Below are 20,159 nucleotides of genomic sequence, written 5' to 3'. Positions count from 1 at the left end.
TCAGCAGGACCCATTTTAGACTTCTGACTCTCCAGAACTGTAAAATAATTGTGCTGCCTTAAGCTACTAAGTTTGTGTTAATCTGTTACAGCAGCAACTGGAAACTAATACAACCTGAGGAGATGTTCAAAATCATTAGCCATTAGGAAAATGAAAATGAAAACAATGATGAGATGCCAATATTCACCAATTAAAAATGGCTAGAATAAAAAACACTGACAATATCAAGTGCTGGGGAGAATGCAGAGCAAGTGAAACTTGCATATATTGCTGGTGGAAATGCAAAATAGTAAAATACTCAGGAAAACAGCCTGGCAGTTTATTTATTTATTTATTTTATGTGGACCATTTTATTTTTGAAGTCTTTACTGAATTTGTTACAGTACTGCTTCTGTTTTATGTTTTGGTTTTTTGGCTGCGAGGCATGTAGGATCTTAGCTCCCTAACCAGGGATCGAACTCACACCTTCTGCATTGGAAGGCGAAGTCTCAACCACTGGACCACCAGGGAAGTCCCAAGCCTGGCAGTTTCTTAAACATACACCTACCATATGATCTAGCCACTCTACTTCCAGGAATTTACCCAAGAGAAAGGGAAGTGTATATCCCTACAAAGACATCTGCATAAATGTTCACAGTAGCTTTATCTACAAGAGCCCCAAAGTGGAAACAACCCTAATATCCACCAACAGGTGAATGAATAAACAAACAAACTGTGGTACGTCCATACAATGGAATTACTACATAGCAGTATATATATTCCAAAATAATATGAACTATTGATGGGTGCTACAATGTTAATAAATGTCGAATCACGTGATAGCTTTGCTGAATGAAAACAGCCAGATGGAAGAGTATAGAGTTTTCCCTCAGTATGCACAGGTGGATTGGTTCTAGGACCTGCTGTGGATACCAAAATCCATGGATGCTCAAGTCCCATGGTTGGTCTTTTGTATCTGCAGGGTCTATGGATTCAACCAACCAAAGTATTAGGTTTACGGTTGGTTGAATCCATGGATGCAGACCCCACAGATACCATTTATATAAAATTCCAGAAAATGAAATCTAATCTATAGTGACAGAAAGAAGATCAGTGGTTGACAGAGGATAGGGGCAGGAGGGAGCAGGAGGGAAGGATTACAAGGGCATGAGAAAACTTTTGGGATGATGAGTATTCATGATCTTGATCATGGTTATGGTTTGACAGGTGTATGTATATGTGAAAACTCACCAAACTTTATACTTTAAATAGCCTGTTTATAACTCAATAAAGCTGTTTAAAAAGAGCCCAGTTCCAACGGATTTTATTTCTTTTGTGGACTCTTTTAAATATACTGTATCGCAAGTAGCCCAATAACATGTGGAGAGTGAGTCCAAAAATGATTAAAGTCACTGCTGGTGGGAATGTGAATTGGTTCAGCCACTATGGAGAACAGTTTGGAGATTCCTTAAAAACTACAAATAGAACTACCATATGACCCAGCAATCCCACTACTGGGCATATACCCTGAGAAAACCAAAATTCAAAAAGAGTCATGTACCAAAATGTTCATTGCAGCTCTATTTACAATAGCCAGGACACGGAAACAACCTAAGTGCCCATCATCGGATGAATGGATAAAGAAGATGTGGCACATATATACAATGGAATATTACTCCGCCATAAAAAGAAACGAAATTGAGCTATTCGTAATGAGGTGGACAGACCTAGAGTCTGTCATACAGAGTGAAGTAAGTCAGAAAGAGAAAGACAAATACCATATGCTAACACATATATATGGAATTTAAGAAAAAAAAATGTAATGAAGAACCTAGGGGTAAGACAGGAATAAAGACACAGACCTACGGGAGAACGGACTTGAGGATATGGGGAGGGGGGAAGGGTGAGCTGTGACAGGGCGAGAGAGAGGCATGGACATATATACACTAACAAACGTAAGGTACATAGCTAGTGCGAAGCAGCCGCATGGCACAGGGATATCGGCTCAGTGCTTTGTGACCGCCTGGAGGGGTGGGATAGGGAAGGTGGGAGGGAGGGAGACGCAAGAGGGAAGCGATATGGGAACATATGTATAACCGATTCACTTTGTTATAGAGCAGAAACTAACACACCATTGTAAAGCAATTATACCCCAATAAAGATGTTAAAAAAAAAAAAAAAGAACTGGTGCTTTTGAAACTATCTGGATACTGCAAAACTTATAAATTCACCCTACTTTTCTAAATGTCAGAAAATAAACTGCAATTGAAATTTGGAAAAAAAATATGATTAAAGAGAAGTTGAAGTTCGAGAAAAGTTTTAATTTCAATTTCATTTATCAATTTATTAATTCATTTATTTTCCTTATCTCTATGCATAAGGGTAACATATGATAAAAAAATCTAAATCTAAAATAGATCTTTTGGTAGCTCTTTTTTTTTTTCACTGTATATCTTAATTTAATTTAACTATTTTTATATCTTTATTGTAGTATAATTGCTTTACAATGTTGTGTTAGTTTCTGCTTTATAACAAAGTGAATCAGCTGTACATATACATATATCCCCATATCTCCTCCCTTTTGCGCCTCCCTCCCTCCCACCCCTCTAGGTGGCCACAAAGCAGCGAGCTGATCTCCCTGTGCTATGTGGCTGCCTCCCACTAGCTATCTATTTTACATTTGGTAGTGTATATATGTCCATGCCACTCTCTCGCTTCGTCCCAGCTTACCCTTTCCCTATCCCCCTGTCCTCCAGTCCATTCTCTGCATCTGCACCTTTATTCCTGTCATGCCCCTAGGTTCTTCAGAACTTTTTTTTTTTTTTAGATTCCATATATATGTGTTAGCATACAGTATTTGTTTTTCTCTTTCTGACTTACTTCACTCTGTATGACAGACTCCAGGTCCATCCGCCTCACTACAAATAACTCAATTTCGTTTCTTTTTATGGCTGAGTAATATTCCACTGTATATACGTGCCTCATCTTCCTTATCCATTCATCTGTCGATGGACACTTAGGTTGCTTGCATGTCTTGGCTATTGTAAATAGAGCTGCAATGAACATTGTGGTACATGACTCTTTTTGAATTATGGTTTTATCAGGGTATATGCCCAGTAGTGGGATTTCTGGGTCATATGGTAGTTCTGTTTTAAGTTTTTTAAGGAACCTCCACACTGTTCTCCATAGTGCATCAATTTACATTCCCACCAAGAGTGCAAGAGGGTTCCCTTTCCTCCACACCTTCTCCAGCATTTATTGTGTGTAGATGTTTTGATGGTGGCCATTCTGACTGGTGTGAGGTGATACCTCATTGCAGTTTTGATTTGCATTTCTCTAATGATTAGTGATGTTGAGCATCCTTTCATGTGTTTATTGGCAATCTGTATATCTTCTTTGGAGAAATGTCTGTTTAGGTCTTCTGCCCATCTTTGTTTTTTTTTTTGTTTGTTTTTGTTTTTGTTTTTGCGGTACACGGGCCTCTCACTGTTGTGGCCTCTCCCATTGCGGAGCACAGGCTCTGGACGCGCAGGCTCAGCGGCCATGGCTCACGGGCCCAGCCGCTCCGCGGCATGTGGGGTCTTCCCGGACCGGGGCACGAACCCGTGTCCCCTGCATCGGCAGGCGGACTCTCAACCACTGCGCCACCAGGGAAGCCCTTCTGCCCATCTTTGGATTGGGTTGTTTGTTTTTTTGATATTGAGCTGCAGGAGCTGCTTGTATATTTTGGAGGCTAATGCTTTGTCAGTTGCTTCATTTGCAAATATTTTCTCCCATTCTGAGGGCTGTCTTTTCATCTTGTTGATGGTGTCCTTTGCTGTGCAAAAGCTTTTAAGTTTCACTAGATCTCATTTGTTTACTTTTGTTTTTATTTCCGTTTCTCTAGGAGGTGGGTCAGAAAGAATCTTGCTGTGATTTATGTCATAGAGTGTTCTGCCTGTGTTTTCCTCTAAGAGTTTTATAGTGTCTGGCCTTACATTTAGGTCTTTAATCCATTTTGAGTTTATTTTTGTTATGGTGTTAGGGAATGTTCTAATTTCATTCTTTTACATGTAGATGCCCAGTTTTCCCAGCACCACTTACTGGGCATATACCCTGAGAAAGCCATAATTAAAAGAGAGTCATGTACCACAATGTTCATTGCAGCTCTATTTACAATAGCCAGGACATGGAAGCAACCTAAGTGCCCATCGACAGATGAATGGATAAAGAAGATGTGGCACATATATATAATGGAATATTACTCGGCCATAAAAACACACCAAATTGAGTTATTTGTAGTGAGGTGGATGGACCTGGAGTCTGTCATACAGAGTGAAGTAAGTCAGAAAGAGAGAAACAAATACCGTATGCTAACACATATATATGGAATCTAAAAAAAAAAAAGGTTCTGAGGAACCTAGGGGCAGGACAGGAATAAAGACACAGATGCAGAGAATGGACTTGAGGATGGGGGAGGGGGAAGGGTAAGCTGGGAGGACGTGAGAGAGTGGCACTGACATATATACACTACCAAATGTAAAATAGATAGCTAGTGGGGAGCAGTCCCATAGCATTGGGAGATCAGCTCGGTGCTTTGTGTCTACTTAGAGGGTTGGGATAGGCAGAATGGGAGGGACATGCAAGAGGGAGGAGATATGGGGATATATGTATACATATAGCTGATTCACTTTGTTTTAAAGCAGAAACTAACACACTATTGTAAAACAATTATACTCCAATAACAGTGTTAAAAAAATAAAAAATAAAGTAGATCTTTTAATAACTACCAAGTAAAATCCCTGAGCGGTTAGAAGGCATTGTGTCATAATTTCTTAATTTCAGTGGAGGCTTTTTTTCTTATTGGTGCATCAAATAATGTCACATCTTTCAATCAGTGATGTCTTGGACTCAAAGAAATGCAGTATACACAGAATGGGATACACTACCATGGTCCAAATCTTCCTCATTCTTGGCCTGGCTTCTTTTTTTTTTTTTTTTTTTTTTTTTTTGCGATACGCGGGCCTCTCACTGCCGTGGCCTCTGCCTTTGCGGAGCACAGGCTCCGGACGCGCAGGCTCAGCGGCCATAGCTCACGGGCCCAGCCGCGTGGGATCCTCCCGGACCGGGGCACGAACCTGCATCCCCCGCATCGGCAGGCGGACTCCCAACCACTGCACCACCAGGGAAGCCCTTGGCCTGGCTTCTTGACTGCTTTTCTTATTTCCACAGTTAGACTCAACGATAGTCTATTCTCAACAGAGCATATAGAGTGATACTCTTAAAAAATGAATCAAATGAAGTCATTCCTCTGCTGTGACTTCTCACCTCATTCAGACTAAAAGCCAAAACCCTTACAAAATCGTACAGTATCTGAGCCATTCTTCACCCCACCTCACAGTCTTCTGACCTTCATCACTTCTTCTAGTCTTCTGTAAACTCACTTTACTTCAGTCAGTTTAAGAAAAATGTCAAGAATGCATCTACCTCAGGACCTTTGCACTTGCTTATCTCTCTGCCTGGAATTTTCTTTCCCCTATCTTGTGCATGGTACCCTACCTGTATCTCCCTCAGATCCTTGCTCAAATGCCATCTTATCAGTGAGTCTTTTCTTCGTAACCTATTTAAAATTGCAATCCCCTCCAACGCCTTTGGCTGACAGCCCATCTCTATCTCTGGTTCTTTTCCCTCCCTTTCCTTTTTCCCATGATTCCTACCACCCCATGACACATATATATTTTATTTGTTTCATCCTTTTGTCTGTCCCTAACACCAGTATGAAAGTCCCATCAGAAAAATGGATTTTTGTCTGTTTTGCTCTTTCCTGTGTTTCCAGCACCTAAAACAGTTCCTCAGCACATAGCAGGTACCCAAGAAATATTTGTTGTTGAACAAATGAACGAGTGGCTTGTGAATATAGCCTGAGGTCAGGTACAAGGTGGAAATTTCTTTAGAGTTTTGTGCTTTCTTTAAAAACATTCATATGTTATGTGTTTTATTATAAACAGCCTTTACCTCAAAATCTTTGAGCTAGAATGATAAACCTGGAATACGTTTACCCATAGCCATTATAAATCAGCATAAGCACAGTCTGAGAAGCTAGGTATTAGGAGCTTCACTTTATCTTGATATAAATTAGTTTATCTATAGCCCTTGACGCTCAAGGGAGAGAGAGAGAGCTTTTGGATACCCAGGCATTTTCAAAACATGCAGCTACGTTTCAGAAGTTTGCAAAGCTGGAGACATCAGGTTGATACCATATAGGCTGACTCTGGGTCCAAGTGTATTCTGAGTATACTTGGAGAATACATAATATGGTACAAGCCAATAACATTTGTGAGAAAATGAGCCTTTCCTTTAAAAAATCAAAAGTAAGTCAATGTAAGCTAAATTTGATTCTTTTTTTTTCTTCGTGTTGGGGAAGTAGAAAGAAGTGACCAGGAGAAATGCAAAGGCTGAACGCTCTCAGTGGACAGTCTTTTCCTTCAAAAGGGGGCAAGAGTGCCTAGGTCCAGCTCTATTTCCGCTTTCTGCATTTGTAATAGGCAATAATAATGTCTTTTAATACAAAGATGGCTTCTTTTTTATTCACCAGCAAATGGCAGCCATTTGCTAAGTCTCCCCTGCTTCTCCCTTTCCTTCTGGCACTTTCCACCATAATCTTTCTCCACTCTCCTATTTTTCCTTTGTTCCCGCGAGGCTTGATAACATAAGGGAAAAACTTGAATGTAAGTTCAGAAGAAAATGAGTTCAATGTGGGGAGTATGAATATAAGGACTTTGAAAAGAGCATGTGGCTGGCTTCTAGTGCTTTTTGGCGGAGAGCAGGGGAGAGAGCTGGCAGAACTCCTCCAGGCCTGCACGGGTGGAAAGCTGCTCACCTGGCTCATACACTGGGCCCCGCAGAGCAGCCTAATCTTTCCTGCCTGTGGGTCACCTCACAGTCTGTAAATGTAGGGTGGAAGGTTCTTCTGGGGGTGGAGAAAACGTAAGTGAGGCATCCTGTTCAGCATCTGCTATAGATTGTGGTGAGATGCATGCATATGCTGGGCTTTACTGATATAAATCATTTTGTCATGAGGCATCGTCAGTGCTAAGGTAAGTGAATCAATCGCCTTGTGTCATTATGGATCATCATCGGGTTGTGTATTACGTAATCTACCCACTGTTGGTTTGAATAGAGCACTTTTCGTTGAGGTATCTATTTGCAGACCTAGAGACTGACTTATGGCTCTCAGTTTGCTTTAGCCTTCTTTCAGAGCTTCTCCGCCTTTGTTCCAGTGATTCAGGCCCCAAAAGACCCAGATCACCCTTTAAACAGGAGGGTAAGAGGAATATCTACCTGAGCAGAGTGTTTGGGCTTTTCTATGAGGACAGCAAGGCAGGGGACGTGAGAGGGAATAAAGGAAGGAATCGCACCATGAAAACACACCCCAACGAGCTGCCATACAGCAGTCACTGCACGAATGCCAGTCATCTCCTTTTGTGCCTAACAGAAGTCCCTAGATTCCTAGATAATGAACACTGACTCGATTATGTGACACAAATGATTAGAATGACCCCGACTCTTCATTATTCCTTAAAGAGCTCTATAAAAGTGACCTTTCGTTTTTATTTTTTTAAATAAATATTATAGGGCTTTAATAGATTCTACACTTTAAAAAACTCACATAGTGACCTTTTAAATGTAACTTTTTTTCCCCAAATATCCTGCCATGACTTCAGAGATTTACAGAAGAATTATGCCTCTATCCTCCTCTAGCTTTCATCTTCTAAATTGTTGAATTTTTCATCTAATAGGGGAAGCTACCAATGCATAACCACAGGAAAAACAAATCTCACCTGAAGGTACTACATCAATGTCTAACTTACCTCACCCTTCATCATTCTCCCTGCTCGGGTCTTTTTTTTTTTTTTTCCCTTTTCTTCAGAATCACATTTTTTACTGCCTGCAGGCGTGGTAGAATGGGGAGAGCTCCCTACGCTGGCAGCTCCGACGTTTCCCGTGTTTAAATGTTCCTACTCTTTCTTCCTGCCTCCTCTTCTTTCCCAGAGCCTCATCCTTTTGGCGAGCTGCCTTTTCCTGGCTACTCGGAATAGTTCTCCAGCAAACAGTGCCTTTTCTTCTTGACCTACAAGTCCATTTAAAGCCATAAACCCCCCATATGTCAAGTGTTTTCCTCCAGCTAGTCAACAAGTAAAGAGGACGATACCACAGTCAATAAAGACATTCATTCTCATTTCCCAAGCCAGGGGAGACATGTTCAAAGAGGTCCTCATTAAGGACCTATTGGAGCATTCTGGATAAAGGCAAAATTGAGATATTATGCCCAACAAGGTCAAATTATTCTAAAAAATGCACGGCCTTGACTACAAGGGTTGTTTTATTTCTATCTGCATTTGCTGCAGCGCCTAGAACAGTGATTGTCACAGAGAAGCATGTATGGTAAAATGATCTGGATTCCTGGGTGACTCTGTTGTTGGGTCAGGTATCCTGAGAACATATACCATCTACCCTAGCAGAACCCAGCTGGGTAGATATTTGAAGTACCTTGCCTAATCCATGTAACTGCTTTACAAATGTCCCGCCATGGAAACAGTCAGCGGGGTTTGGGACAGTCCAGAGGAACAAATAAGTGCTTAAGCTCTGGAATCAGACTCTGGGCTGACATCTTGGCTCTGACATAGTTGTATAACTCTGAGCAAGCCACATAATCTGTCTAAGCCTCAGTTATCTCATTCATAACATGGGGATAAACAGTACCTTGCTATAAGGCTGTTATAAGGATTAAATGAGATGATCATGTAAAGTTCCCGGCACGTACATGTATAGCAGGCACACATTTATTCAGCTGCTACAGAGAGATTAGGGCACAACAGTCAATAAATGGCTTCACATAATCACTGCCGAATATTAATTCTGGAGAAACCTGTGATCAGCACTGATCAAAGGTCACTTTGTAAACAAAGACCACGTGATTTCACCGTGGTAGGAGCGCATTAGTTCTCATCTTCCCTCTCTCTCTGCTATTCCACCACACTGTGTATCAGTTAGGGGTCGGGATGCAGTTTGCCCTCACACTGGGCAGCAAAGCTCACGCTTGCACATACAGTGTATCTAGATCCAAGTCTAGTTCCCTCCTAATGTGCCTCAAAAGCAAAGGTTTCTTCCTTGGGGTTGCAGTGGGTGACCTGACTTGTCTCACCCAAACTAATCCACAGAACAGGAACATAAATCTCTGCCCACAGTATTTTCAGATTTGTCTTCATTTTGATGGAGGTGTTATTCTCTAGTTGCAAGCCAGGGAGAAGGCCCAGAAATTGCCCCATCTCTGGAGTGTCTTACGTTTGGTTGCAGAGAGCTGGGATTTATACTGCCCTCGGACCAGCCTGCAGGTGGACCCATCTCCGTTGCAGACGCCACAGTTATCTTCCTTGATGGTGCTTCCCAGCTGGTGATCGCAGCCAACAATCTAACAAGAAAGAGAGATGTGTAATTCAACCAGGCGCCTACTGATACGGAGGGATCCATGGTGAGCTCCATCACCACCAAATCATCCTCCTATCATCCTTGAGAAGGCTAAGACATGCTTCCCATGAAGGGGACTGAATTCAGCTGGAATTTGAATCAGGCTAAGAAGGAAAAAAATGTAGCGTGGATAAAGACATTTTCATAGTTCAAATATACTGAAATATACAAAGAGAAAGAAAGACGGGGTAGGGGGGCGGAAGGAGGGAGGGAGGGAGGAGGAGGAGGTGAGGGAGAGAGGAAGATCCTGAACTATTAACATAATGGAACCTTAATTCAAAAATAATTCCCAGCGTCAATAATTATGCTTCACCCAAATCACAAAAAATACAACTGTGAGATAACTGTAGCGGGAAAAATTTTATGAATAATCTCTATGTTCTACATTTTCCTTAGAATGTAAGATGCATAAGCGTGGGGTTTTGTATTTTGTATTCATTGATGTATTCCAAGCAACTAGAACAGTGCTTGGAAAATTGTAGGACTTCAACAAATATTTGCTGGGACTTCCCTGGTGGCCCAATGGTTAAGACTCTGTGCTTCCCCTGCAGGGGGCATGGGTTGCATCCCTGGTCCGGGAAATAAGATCCCACATGCCATGCAGCACAGCCCAATCAGCCAACAGACAAAAACAAGGCTAGCGTGCGTGTGTGTGGCGGAAGAGAGGATTGACACAGAGGGCGGCGGAGATAGACAACAGTGAGTGCCTGCTATCGACTGGCCCTGTCCTGTACCAGGCACAAGACATACATCTCATTCATTCTCAAGACAATCATGGAGGTCATGAAGCTTGCCAAGGTCACTTAGCTAATAAGTAGCCTAGTTCTAAATACATCTAACAGAACATTTGTGCTTCATCCAAATCGGGCTTAACAAAATCACAAGCCTTCATCAATTATGTGGGCAAACTCATTTGTATCTCTAATCTTTTCTTTCCAACGTTCAAGTTAAAAAAAAAATGCGAATGCAAACTAAATCAGGTTGTACCGCTATCGTTCTAGTGAAATCTAATATCCAAAGACTTAGTCTACTCTCAGACTACTTAAGCTACTGTCTTTGACACAATAAAATGAGAAGTGTAGTGACATTTGAAGGCGCTTGTCTTCACGATGTCCCTACGACCCATCCTGTCTTCCAAAAGGCTGTTAACGTGAACTCTCTTTGAGGCTTGATTTTCATGTTTTGCACCCTCAACTAATAATTGCAAACACATGTTTAGGCAAAAGTATGAAAAATACAACTGTTTACTATTGTGTTATGTATGTGCTGTATTTTTAAAATGTGGTAACATGCACCTCTCCCCTAAAAGCATACAGGCATCTTTAAAAATACATACCAAAACAACAACTCTTTCAGCAGCTGTACTTGTTTTAAAATGTAAAGATGTCAGGAAAACACAGTGGCCAAATCTTAAGTGGAGAGGGAAGGGGGGTTGGTTCCACCTCTGGGCGTTCACTGTGGTCAAGCTGCAATCGGTCTCATTACGTTCGGAAGTTACAGTGAGGCCACTTCAGAATTCACGTCAGCTTTGTCCGTGCAGAGCCCAGCATGTGCCGGTTTCTTTGATGTCCTTCTCTATAACTGCAGTGAAATTATTTTCAAAATTCTTATCTGTAGATGAACCCACACATGAGCTGAGCAACTCTGCATTCATTCTTATATTCCAAGCACAGTGTGAAATGCAGTGATTGAATCCAACCATGACTGAAGTTCTGTCATGAGCCAGGCACTCTTCTAGAAGCAATCCAATGGTGAGTTCTAGTACATATGGGTCCACCCTCATGGGACTTAGAGTCTAGTGGTGGAGGCAGATATTACTCAAATCATCACACACATGCAGAATGATAATTAGATGAAAGCTATAAAACACAGATATGGGGTACTCTGAGAGCTTAAAGTATGGGTAGATCTTGTTTAGAAGGGCCACAGAAGATTTTCCTGAAGAGGAGTCTTTTGAGCTGAATTCTGAATAAGGAGTCAGACTTAACTAGATGAAAGGGAGGTGTTGCTGTGAGGCTTATTGCATCTTTTAGTCATGCCCAGATACTAGCTAATTAGAAAGTATGCAAAAACCAAAGCTGGCAAAAACAAAACAAACAAAAAACCATCAAACTGGATTTGCCAACAGAAGCAAAAATAAACAAGGGTGGTGGGCTACATCAAACTAAAATCTTTATGTACAGCAAAGGAGACAAAGAAACAAAATGAAAAGACAACCAACTGAATGGGAGAAAATACTTGTAAATCATATATTTGATAAGGGGTTAATATTCAAAATATATTGATATAAAGAACTCATACAACTCAAGAGAAAATAAACCAAACAACCCTATTAAAAAGTGGGCAGAGGACCTGAATAGACATTTTTCCAAAGGAGACATACAGAGGCCAACAGACACATAAAAAGATGCTCAACAACATTAATTATCAGGGAAATGCATATCAAAAGCACAATGAGATACCACCTCACACCTGTCAGAATGACTACTATCAAAAACACAACAAATAACAAGTGTTCATGAGGTTGTGGTGAAAAGGGAACCCTCCCACCCTCTGTTGGTGGGAATGTAAATTGGTGCAGCCCCTGTGGAAAACAGTATGGAGGTTCCTCAAAAAATTAAAAATAGAACTATCATATGAACCAGCAATTTCATTTCTGAGTATTTGTCCAAAAGAAACAAAATCACTATCTTGAAAAGATATCTACACCCCTATTTTCATCACAGCATTATTTATAGTAGTCAAGACATAGAAACAATCTAAGGGTCAGTTGAGAGATGAATGGATAATCTCTATCTATCTACCATCTATCTATCTATCTATCTATCTACCTATCTATCTATCTATCTATCTATTTATCTATCTATCTACCTAGCTGGAAAAGAAGAAAATCCTGCTATTTGCAACAATATGGATGGACCTTGAGGGCATTATGCTAAGTGAAATAAGTCAGACAAAGACAAATATCACACAACCTCATGTATATGTGGTATCCAAAAACAAACAAACAACTCATAGATACAGAGAACAGATTGGTGGTTGCCAGAGGTGGAGGTTGAAGGTGGGTGAAATGGGTGAAAGTGGTCAAAAGGTACAAACTTGCAGGTACAAAATAAGTAAATCATGGTGATGTAATGTACAGCATGGTGACTATAATTAATAATACTGCATTATACATTTGAAAGTTGCTAAGAAAGTCAATCTTAAAATTTCTCATCACAAGAAAAAAAGATCTGTAACTATGTGTGGTGACGGATATTAACTTGACTTATTGTGGTGATCATTTTACAATATATACAAATATAAAATCATTATTGTGTACACCTAAAACTAATATAAAATGATGTCAATTCTATCTCAATAAAAAGATATCAGAAGACTAAAGCATCTGATTGCCTTAGTAGGGTTGAATCCTTTGAGAAAATATGGCAATCTTCACTTAGGCAGTATTCAAAGAATCATTGACTCTACTGTTCTTCTTTGGGGTTGAAGAGAGATGACCTTAATCTTATGAGATACTCAGCTGTGTGGAACGGCAGTGGGCATGGGAACTCATACTCTCAGGTATCTCAAACCTGGGTAGGTTTACTCGTTAAATTAAAGAAATTTCAGGTTTTTCAAAGGATTTAACTTTCTCTGGAAAAATTTTAATGGACTCTGATATCTCTAAAGGAGCCAGAAAGGAGATAATCATGAAAATCTCTTTCTAATCCTAAAGGTTTCTTTTGGTTCCAAAGCCATTTTAAGAAAAGAATAATCCAGCTTCATAGATCCAAAGTAACAGTCATATTAGGAATAGCTAAATAGAAGGTGACATACTTTAGGGCTAACTTGGCCAGACCACCAACTTAGCGTTCCCAGTGTGGGTTTATGGACCCTAGGATATGAACCAAGTCAGTTCTAACTGGGCTTTGTTTAACTTCAGAATTGAAAAGACAAACATCTCCCTGACACAATAGATTTTTTTTTCTTTCTGTATCAATTCCCTTTTAAAATGCCAAAATATTTTAACTCAATTATTTTTAAGATGTGGAGTATTTTATCATCAGATAAAATGTTCTTATTTTGGTCCAAGTGGAAAATTATTTGCAGTTATATCAGGAAAATCATTGTTGACATGTCTCAACCTGTTGAACTTGAAAAACTATTAATTAAAAATCAGTTAAACTATCACTTAAAGAGCTATCATTAACAATAGAGAAAAAATAAAAAGAAATACAGAAATGGCTTAGTTGGTAGGTGCAATGCCAGACTCCTCTGTGCCTTTGCACATGATATTATTTCTGCCTGGAGTGCTCTTTCCCAATTCTTTATTTGGCAAACTCCTATTCATCCTTCAAATCCCAAATTAAGTGTCTCCTCCTCAAAAAAGCCTTTTTCAGATTCCAGAATTATGTACTTTAATGGTCAATACTTCCTCAGCCTTTTGTTCATAATTCCATGTATCAGAGAGTACTAATTGCCACCTAAAACCCATCTATCCTATTTTTCTCAGTAACAGAACTCCAATTTTATTTAGTATCCTCATTGGCCATGTCACCAAGTTGTAATTAGTGAAACAGAAGTGGGAGAGTTATGTGGGACTTCTGGGAAGGCTGCTTACAAGAAGCTGACTTAGTTGGGGAGGGTCCCTTCTGCCTGCCTGCCTTCTGTTGGCTCCAGTGGCTTTCTTAAAAAATGAGATAGTCTTGAGAATGGAAGGATGGCTGAGCAGAGAGAGAGAAAGAGCCTGGTTCTGGAACCCCACTTGGACTGGTTACATCTTGACTTTTTTGGGTTTTTTTTTTTTTTTTTTTTTTTGGTGAGAGAGTAACTCCTTTATGTGCTTAAGCCAATATTATTTTGGGGTTTCTTTTATATATACTCAATTCAAACAGCTGTATAATTTATACTGAGTTTAATCTATTAACACGTCTGTCTCCACAGCAGATCATGGGCTATTTGAGAGCCCCTGCTTTATTACTTTCTATTTTGCTGGTTAGCACAACGTTTGGCATTTGTGATGCACAATGAATGTTGGTGAATCACTGAAACACACAGCACCAAACATAATGGTTTGCTAATAATTCCAGTGTAGGTTACAGATAGACAACCTTAGACTGCTGTCACTGATGACATACACGTGTACAAAAATGTATATATATATATATATGTGTGTGTATGTGTGTTTGCATGTATCTGTGTACACAGAGAAACAGATGTACTATAAATGACAACTAGAAGCCAAACCCAAACCTCTGTCCCGGTACATGAACAAGAATTACTATAAAGGGCTAGTATTTTTAAGACACCCATGTGCACCTATGCTCATTATTCTAATGGATTTTTTCTTTTAATTTATTTTTGCCTGTGTTGGGTCTTCGTTGCTGTGCGAGGGCTTTCTCTAGCTGCGGCGAGCAGGGGCCACTCTTCATCTAGGTGCGCAGGGCCTCTCACTATCGTGGCCTCTTGTTGTGGAGCACAGGCTCCAGACGCTCAGGCTCAGTAGTTGTGGCTCATGGGCCTAGTTGCTCCGCGGCATGTGGGATCTTCCCAGACCAGGGCTCGAACCCGTGTCCCCTGCATTGGCAGGCCGATTCTCAACCACTGCACCACCAGGGAAGCCCACCTATGCTCATTATTAATGAAATGTTATGGAAGGCAATGTTCAGGTCACTGAGTTCCCAGAACCACCCCGTTCTGGACAAAACATTAAAGCGAGATAATGACCACTCATAACCTTGTCAACTGCATGGAAGTTTTTGTAAAGGGTGGAAAACTGAGTATTTTGGCCTAATGCAGCTTATTAATATTCTGCTACTAGGTGTCAGCTTGGTGGTCTAACTTCTTCCCCATCCAAAATGATTGCACAGTTGTTTTTTTTTTTTTTAAAAAGAGACAAAATTTTTGTCCCAGGTGATATAAAAAGTGAGAAGCTCCAAGATGTTTTTCTTGTTTAGACATCATCGTCAACTTTTGCTTTTGTGTCTTGAATGTATGCTTTTTGTATACACATACGTATACATGCATACGGACAGGCGGTTCTTTTTCTCTTGAGGGGAGCACACACACTTAACGCTGTTGATTTTTCTCCATTGTTTTTCAGGATTTACTAAAAAGGGGGCAGGGGAAACCCTCCCTAAACAAAAAACCAGAACTATAACATCCAGTCCAAGTTGGCTCACAGACTTTGAGCGTGTCATGCAGATTTTAGGCATCAGGCCTACAGTATGTGCTGATAGGGGTTTCTTTCTTCACCTCACATAGCTGATAGCAAGTGAACAAGCAGAACACAAGACTGAAATTCTCTAGACACTGAAATATGTATAATAAAATGTCTGCACCAGGAGCCACAGGAGAAAGAAAGATCACTGGATGGATAATTTGGAGAATGTAAATAAACACAGTCCACAAGCAGATACCATGCCTCAGAATGACATGCTTAGATAGGTTCACACTGGCCACGTTTCAAATGGTTTCCCATAAGGACCTCAACTTCTAGCATCAAATACTGAGCCAGTGATGTCAAGCTTTTCTTGATCCAACACCATGAGGTAAGAAACTTTTAAATCCCTTTATTTTCAGCACTGGGCAAGACAAATATGGAAAACGAAACTGCAAATCTGATCACAGCTGCTCTTATTTATAATTATTTAATTCAGAAAGAACTTCATGGGGGAGGACTGTGCTCTTACACACATTATAACTCATTTACTATCTATGTTAATAGGGAAACAGTAGAGCTCCAACCTTATCTTTAGCAGATTTAGACACTGATTGATTTGTTTATGCTTTACCTTTTTATAAAATGATTTATAGCATATACACATGATAAAACACAATAAGATTTTTAAAAAACAAAAGAGAAAATGGGGCAAAGAGGAAGAATAAGGGTCAAAAAGGTGAGTTACATCCAGAAACGAGAATTACATAAATGCACATTGTTAAGTCCTACACATTTTCTAGATAGGGGTCACAGATCTGGACGTGAGCTTCCTAGAAAAGAGGAAAACATGAGCAGTGACAAGGGTCATAGCATCTACTAGATCTTTTAGAAAATGTATAGGATAATGTGTTCCTTACAGTGGACACTCAATAAATATTTATGTAATGAATTAATGACAAACTGGTTCAGGAGAATCGTAATTACTCAAAGTACTGAAATCCTAGATATGTATCTTCTGTGAGTTTTCTGAAAGACAATGCCATGTAACAACGTCTTAAGAACATCTGAGCAAATAAACACAAGAAGTTTCAAAGAACTGGCTTTTCAATAACCACTGATGAATCCTAATGGTTTTACATTTAGTAAAACCAAACCTTAAGAAACCAAAGCAAATCATCCAGGTACAGAGCGTTGTGATGGTCTGACTTAATCTAAGGATAGACTTTCCAGCATTCAGAGCTGGGCTGGCACAAATATGGCACATGCGCAGCTATCTTTCCTGCCAGGACCCACAGTGGACATTGCCACCCAACTGTGGCACTATTTGCCCCTGAGATTTTATGTGGCCACAGAACCTCTACAATATTGTGATCTAGAAGCCAAATTCATTAGACTGTGGCTGTCTTGCAGGGAGACTAAACTAATTTACTACTCCAGAGTCAGAGAAATGAACTGGCTATCTTTTAGACAATTCTCCACAAATATTTCTCTTAAGATGAATGTTTTCTGAAGATATGAATGATTTTAAGTACAGATTATAACACGAGGTTCAGGGAAGATAAACAACTTCCCCAAGGTCACATGGCTGGTAACTAACAAAACCAAAATTCCGACTTGGGATTCCTGACTATAAGTTATAGTAGGATGCCTATGAACCATGGAAAGACACATGAGTCAATATTTAATATGGCAATGGTGATAAGAAGGTTGAATAATCTTATCAAGATCACCACCTCCAGAGCCAGACTTATGGGCAGGGGTGAAAAGATGGCTTCAAATGTAATGTGACTTGGAAGCATATTTAGGAAGTAAATGGGAAGGTACCACTTCTCATCTATACTTGTGCTCCACATCTCTCCGATACGAGAAAGTAGGATCTCCGGTCATTCGTAAAGATGCTAATAGTGGCCCATGCGCTATGTTTAATATTTCCAAAAGCCTAATGAAAGTATCTTTACCTGCCATAAATCCACATAAGGTCCTCCAAACCTCAACCAACTCATTATACAAATAAACTAAATCCTGATCTTTATTGTACTCATTTTAAAATTGCACTCAGGTCTTTAAGGCATAAAATGAGAAAACAAATTATTGCTTAATACATGCAGTGCTTTGAGTTGATGGAAACTTACAAAACACAAGGCCCATATGAAAAAAAAATAATAATAAAGGGCTCCTTTGTGTTAAAAAGTTGGGAACTTGGGCTTCCCTGGTGGCGCAGTGGTTGAGAGTCCGCCTGCCGATTCAGGGGACACGGGTTCGTGCCCCGGTCAGGGAAGATCCCACATGCCGCGGGGCGGCTGGGCCCGTGAGCCATGGCCACTGAGCCTGCGCGTCCAGAGCCTGTGCTCCACAACGGGAGAGGCCACAGCAGTGAGAGGCCTGCATACTGCAAAAAAAAAAAAAAAAAAAAAAATGTTGGGAACCGTTGGTGTGGTCCTTTGTTTGTTGTCCAAATGCCCTTGGGAGGAGTAACACACGAAGCTGTGGATTACGCTTAAATCAAACCAAATCCACTGAGCATAAGGCATTATGCTGGCTGTTATGGGGCTGCGGGGAGTACACATAAATAATAGGCATGGTCCCAATCTAGGGTGAATGGCTTTAATCAGATCATTTCCTCAGAAAAGAAGAGAACAGAAAGGGAGTAAGATCAATAAGACTAAAGGTCATAGGGGTACGGAGGAGGAAAGAGACAGTAAGGGAAAGCCTAGAGAAGGGAAAGAAAACTATATGCTTGCTAGATTTAGGTATAATATATAGCCTCACTTAATTCATTTTTTAAAAATTGAGATAAAATTGACAGTAACATTATATTCATTTCGGGTAACATAATGATTTGTTATTTGTGTATATTGCAAAATGATCTCCCCAAGTCTAGTTAACATCACTTAATTCTTCTAGTAGCCCTGAAAATTAACTAACTTTATGTTTATTTTACAAAAATAAAACTGGACTCAAAGATTCAACAATTTGCCCAAGACCACATTACTAGGAATTGGTGTTGCCACAGTTGAATCGGTGAGTGATTCCTCTATTCTATGATGTGTGTTTCTCTTAGGGGTTAGAAGGGCAGTGGAGAGACAGGAAGAAGAATGAAGATGTATCTTTCAGCCATACCTTGTTGCCAAAAGGTAACAAGGGCATGTGAACAACAAACAATGGACTACACCAACAGTTCCCAACTTTTTAACACAAAGGGGTCCTTTATTATTATTTTTTTCATATGGGCCTACCGCTATAAGTTTTCATATGGGCCTACCTTAACCTACCGCTGTAAGTACTAAGACTAAGCACCAGGCAAAAAGTACGATCTTTTGCATCCAGTAGCTTTGAAAGTATATCTTTAATGGGCAGGATTTCCTTTTTGAGGGAGCAAGTGAATTGATTCAAAAAATTAGTTGCTTTCGTTCAGGAGCCAGACACACATGCCACAGGGAAATACTGGTAAACACACACAGGTTATTAGGCCAAACAGACGAGGTGTAGCTCTCCTACACGCTAATACACCACAATCTGGAAAAAGTTTATGTGAAGGCATTAACTCCTCCAGGCAAAGATTTTCCAAAGGGAAACTCCTCGTACATGGCACTCTCCTCTGGGGATTACGAATCACTGGTAGGACTTCTCAGTTTCCTCCTAGACTCATGAGAGTCCTTACAATGGCCCACAAGGTCCTGTATCAACATACAGATGGCTAATAGGTACATGAAAAGGTGCTCATCATCACTAATTATTAGAGAAGTGCAAATCAAAACTGCAATGAGGTATCACCTCACACCAGTCAGAAAGGCCATCATTAAAAAGTCTACAAACAATTAATGCTGGAGAGGGTGTGGAGAAAAGGGAATTCTCTTACATGGCTGGTGAGAATGTAAATTGGTGCAGCCACTATGGGAAACAGTATGGAGGTTCCTCAAAAGACTGAAAATAGAGTTCCCATATGATTCAGCACTCCCGCTCCTGAGCATATACCCAGACAAAACCCTAATTTAAAAAGATACACGTACCCCACTGTTCATAGCAGCACTATTTACAATAGCCAGGACATGGAAACAACGTAAATGTCCATCGTCAGATGAATGGATAACGAAGATGTGGTACATATATACAATGGAATATTACTCAGCCATAAAAAAGAATGCAATAATGCCATTTGCATGGATGGACCTAGAGATTATCATATTAAGCAAAGTAAGTCAGAAAAAGACAAATACCATATGATATCACTTATATGAGGAATATAAAATAGGACACAAAGGAACCTGTCTACGAAACAGAAACAGACTCACAGACATAGAGAACAGGCTTGTGGTTGCCAAGGGGGAGGTTGAGTGGGGGAGGGAAGGACTGGGAGTTTGAGATTAGCTGATGCAAACTGGTATATACAGGATGGATAAACAACAAGGTCCTACTGTATAGCACAGGGAACTGTACTCAATGTCCTGTGATAAACCACAATGGAAAAGAATATGAAAAAGAATATATATATATATATATATATATATATATATATATATATATATAT

The 20,159-nt window shown here is 40.1% G+C and overlaps 1 protein-coding gene across 2 annotated transcripts in view; it reads right to left on the bottom strand.

Moving 5' to 3' along the window:
• Positions 1–20,159, bottom strand: part of ADAMTSL1 (ADAMTS like 1) — a 472,821-nt gene that overhangs the window by 310,611 nt on the left and 142,051 nt on the right. For both annotated transcript variants that reach the window (XM_007455565.1, XM_007455564.1), the window contains exon 5: positions 9,304–9,430. In XM_007455565.1, coding sequence (XP_007455627.1) covers positions 9,304–9,430 — 127 coding nt within the window. The remainder of the gene's footprint in view (positions 1–9,303; positions 9,431–20,159) is intronic.

The sequence above is a fragment of the Lipotes vexillifer genome, unplaced genomic scaffold (genome assembly GCF_000442215.2).
Source record: "Lipotes vexillifer unplaced genomic scaffold, Lipotes_vexillifer_v1.1 scaffold912, whole genome shotgun sequence".
Classification (NCBI taxonomy): domain Eukaryota; kingdom Metazoa; phylum Chordata; class Mammalia; order Artiodactyla; family Lipotidae; genus Lipotes; species Lipotes vexillifer.
The sequence above is the reverse complement of the archived record's forward strand: the minus strand, read 5'-3'. Positions and strand labels throughout refer to the sequence as shown.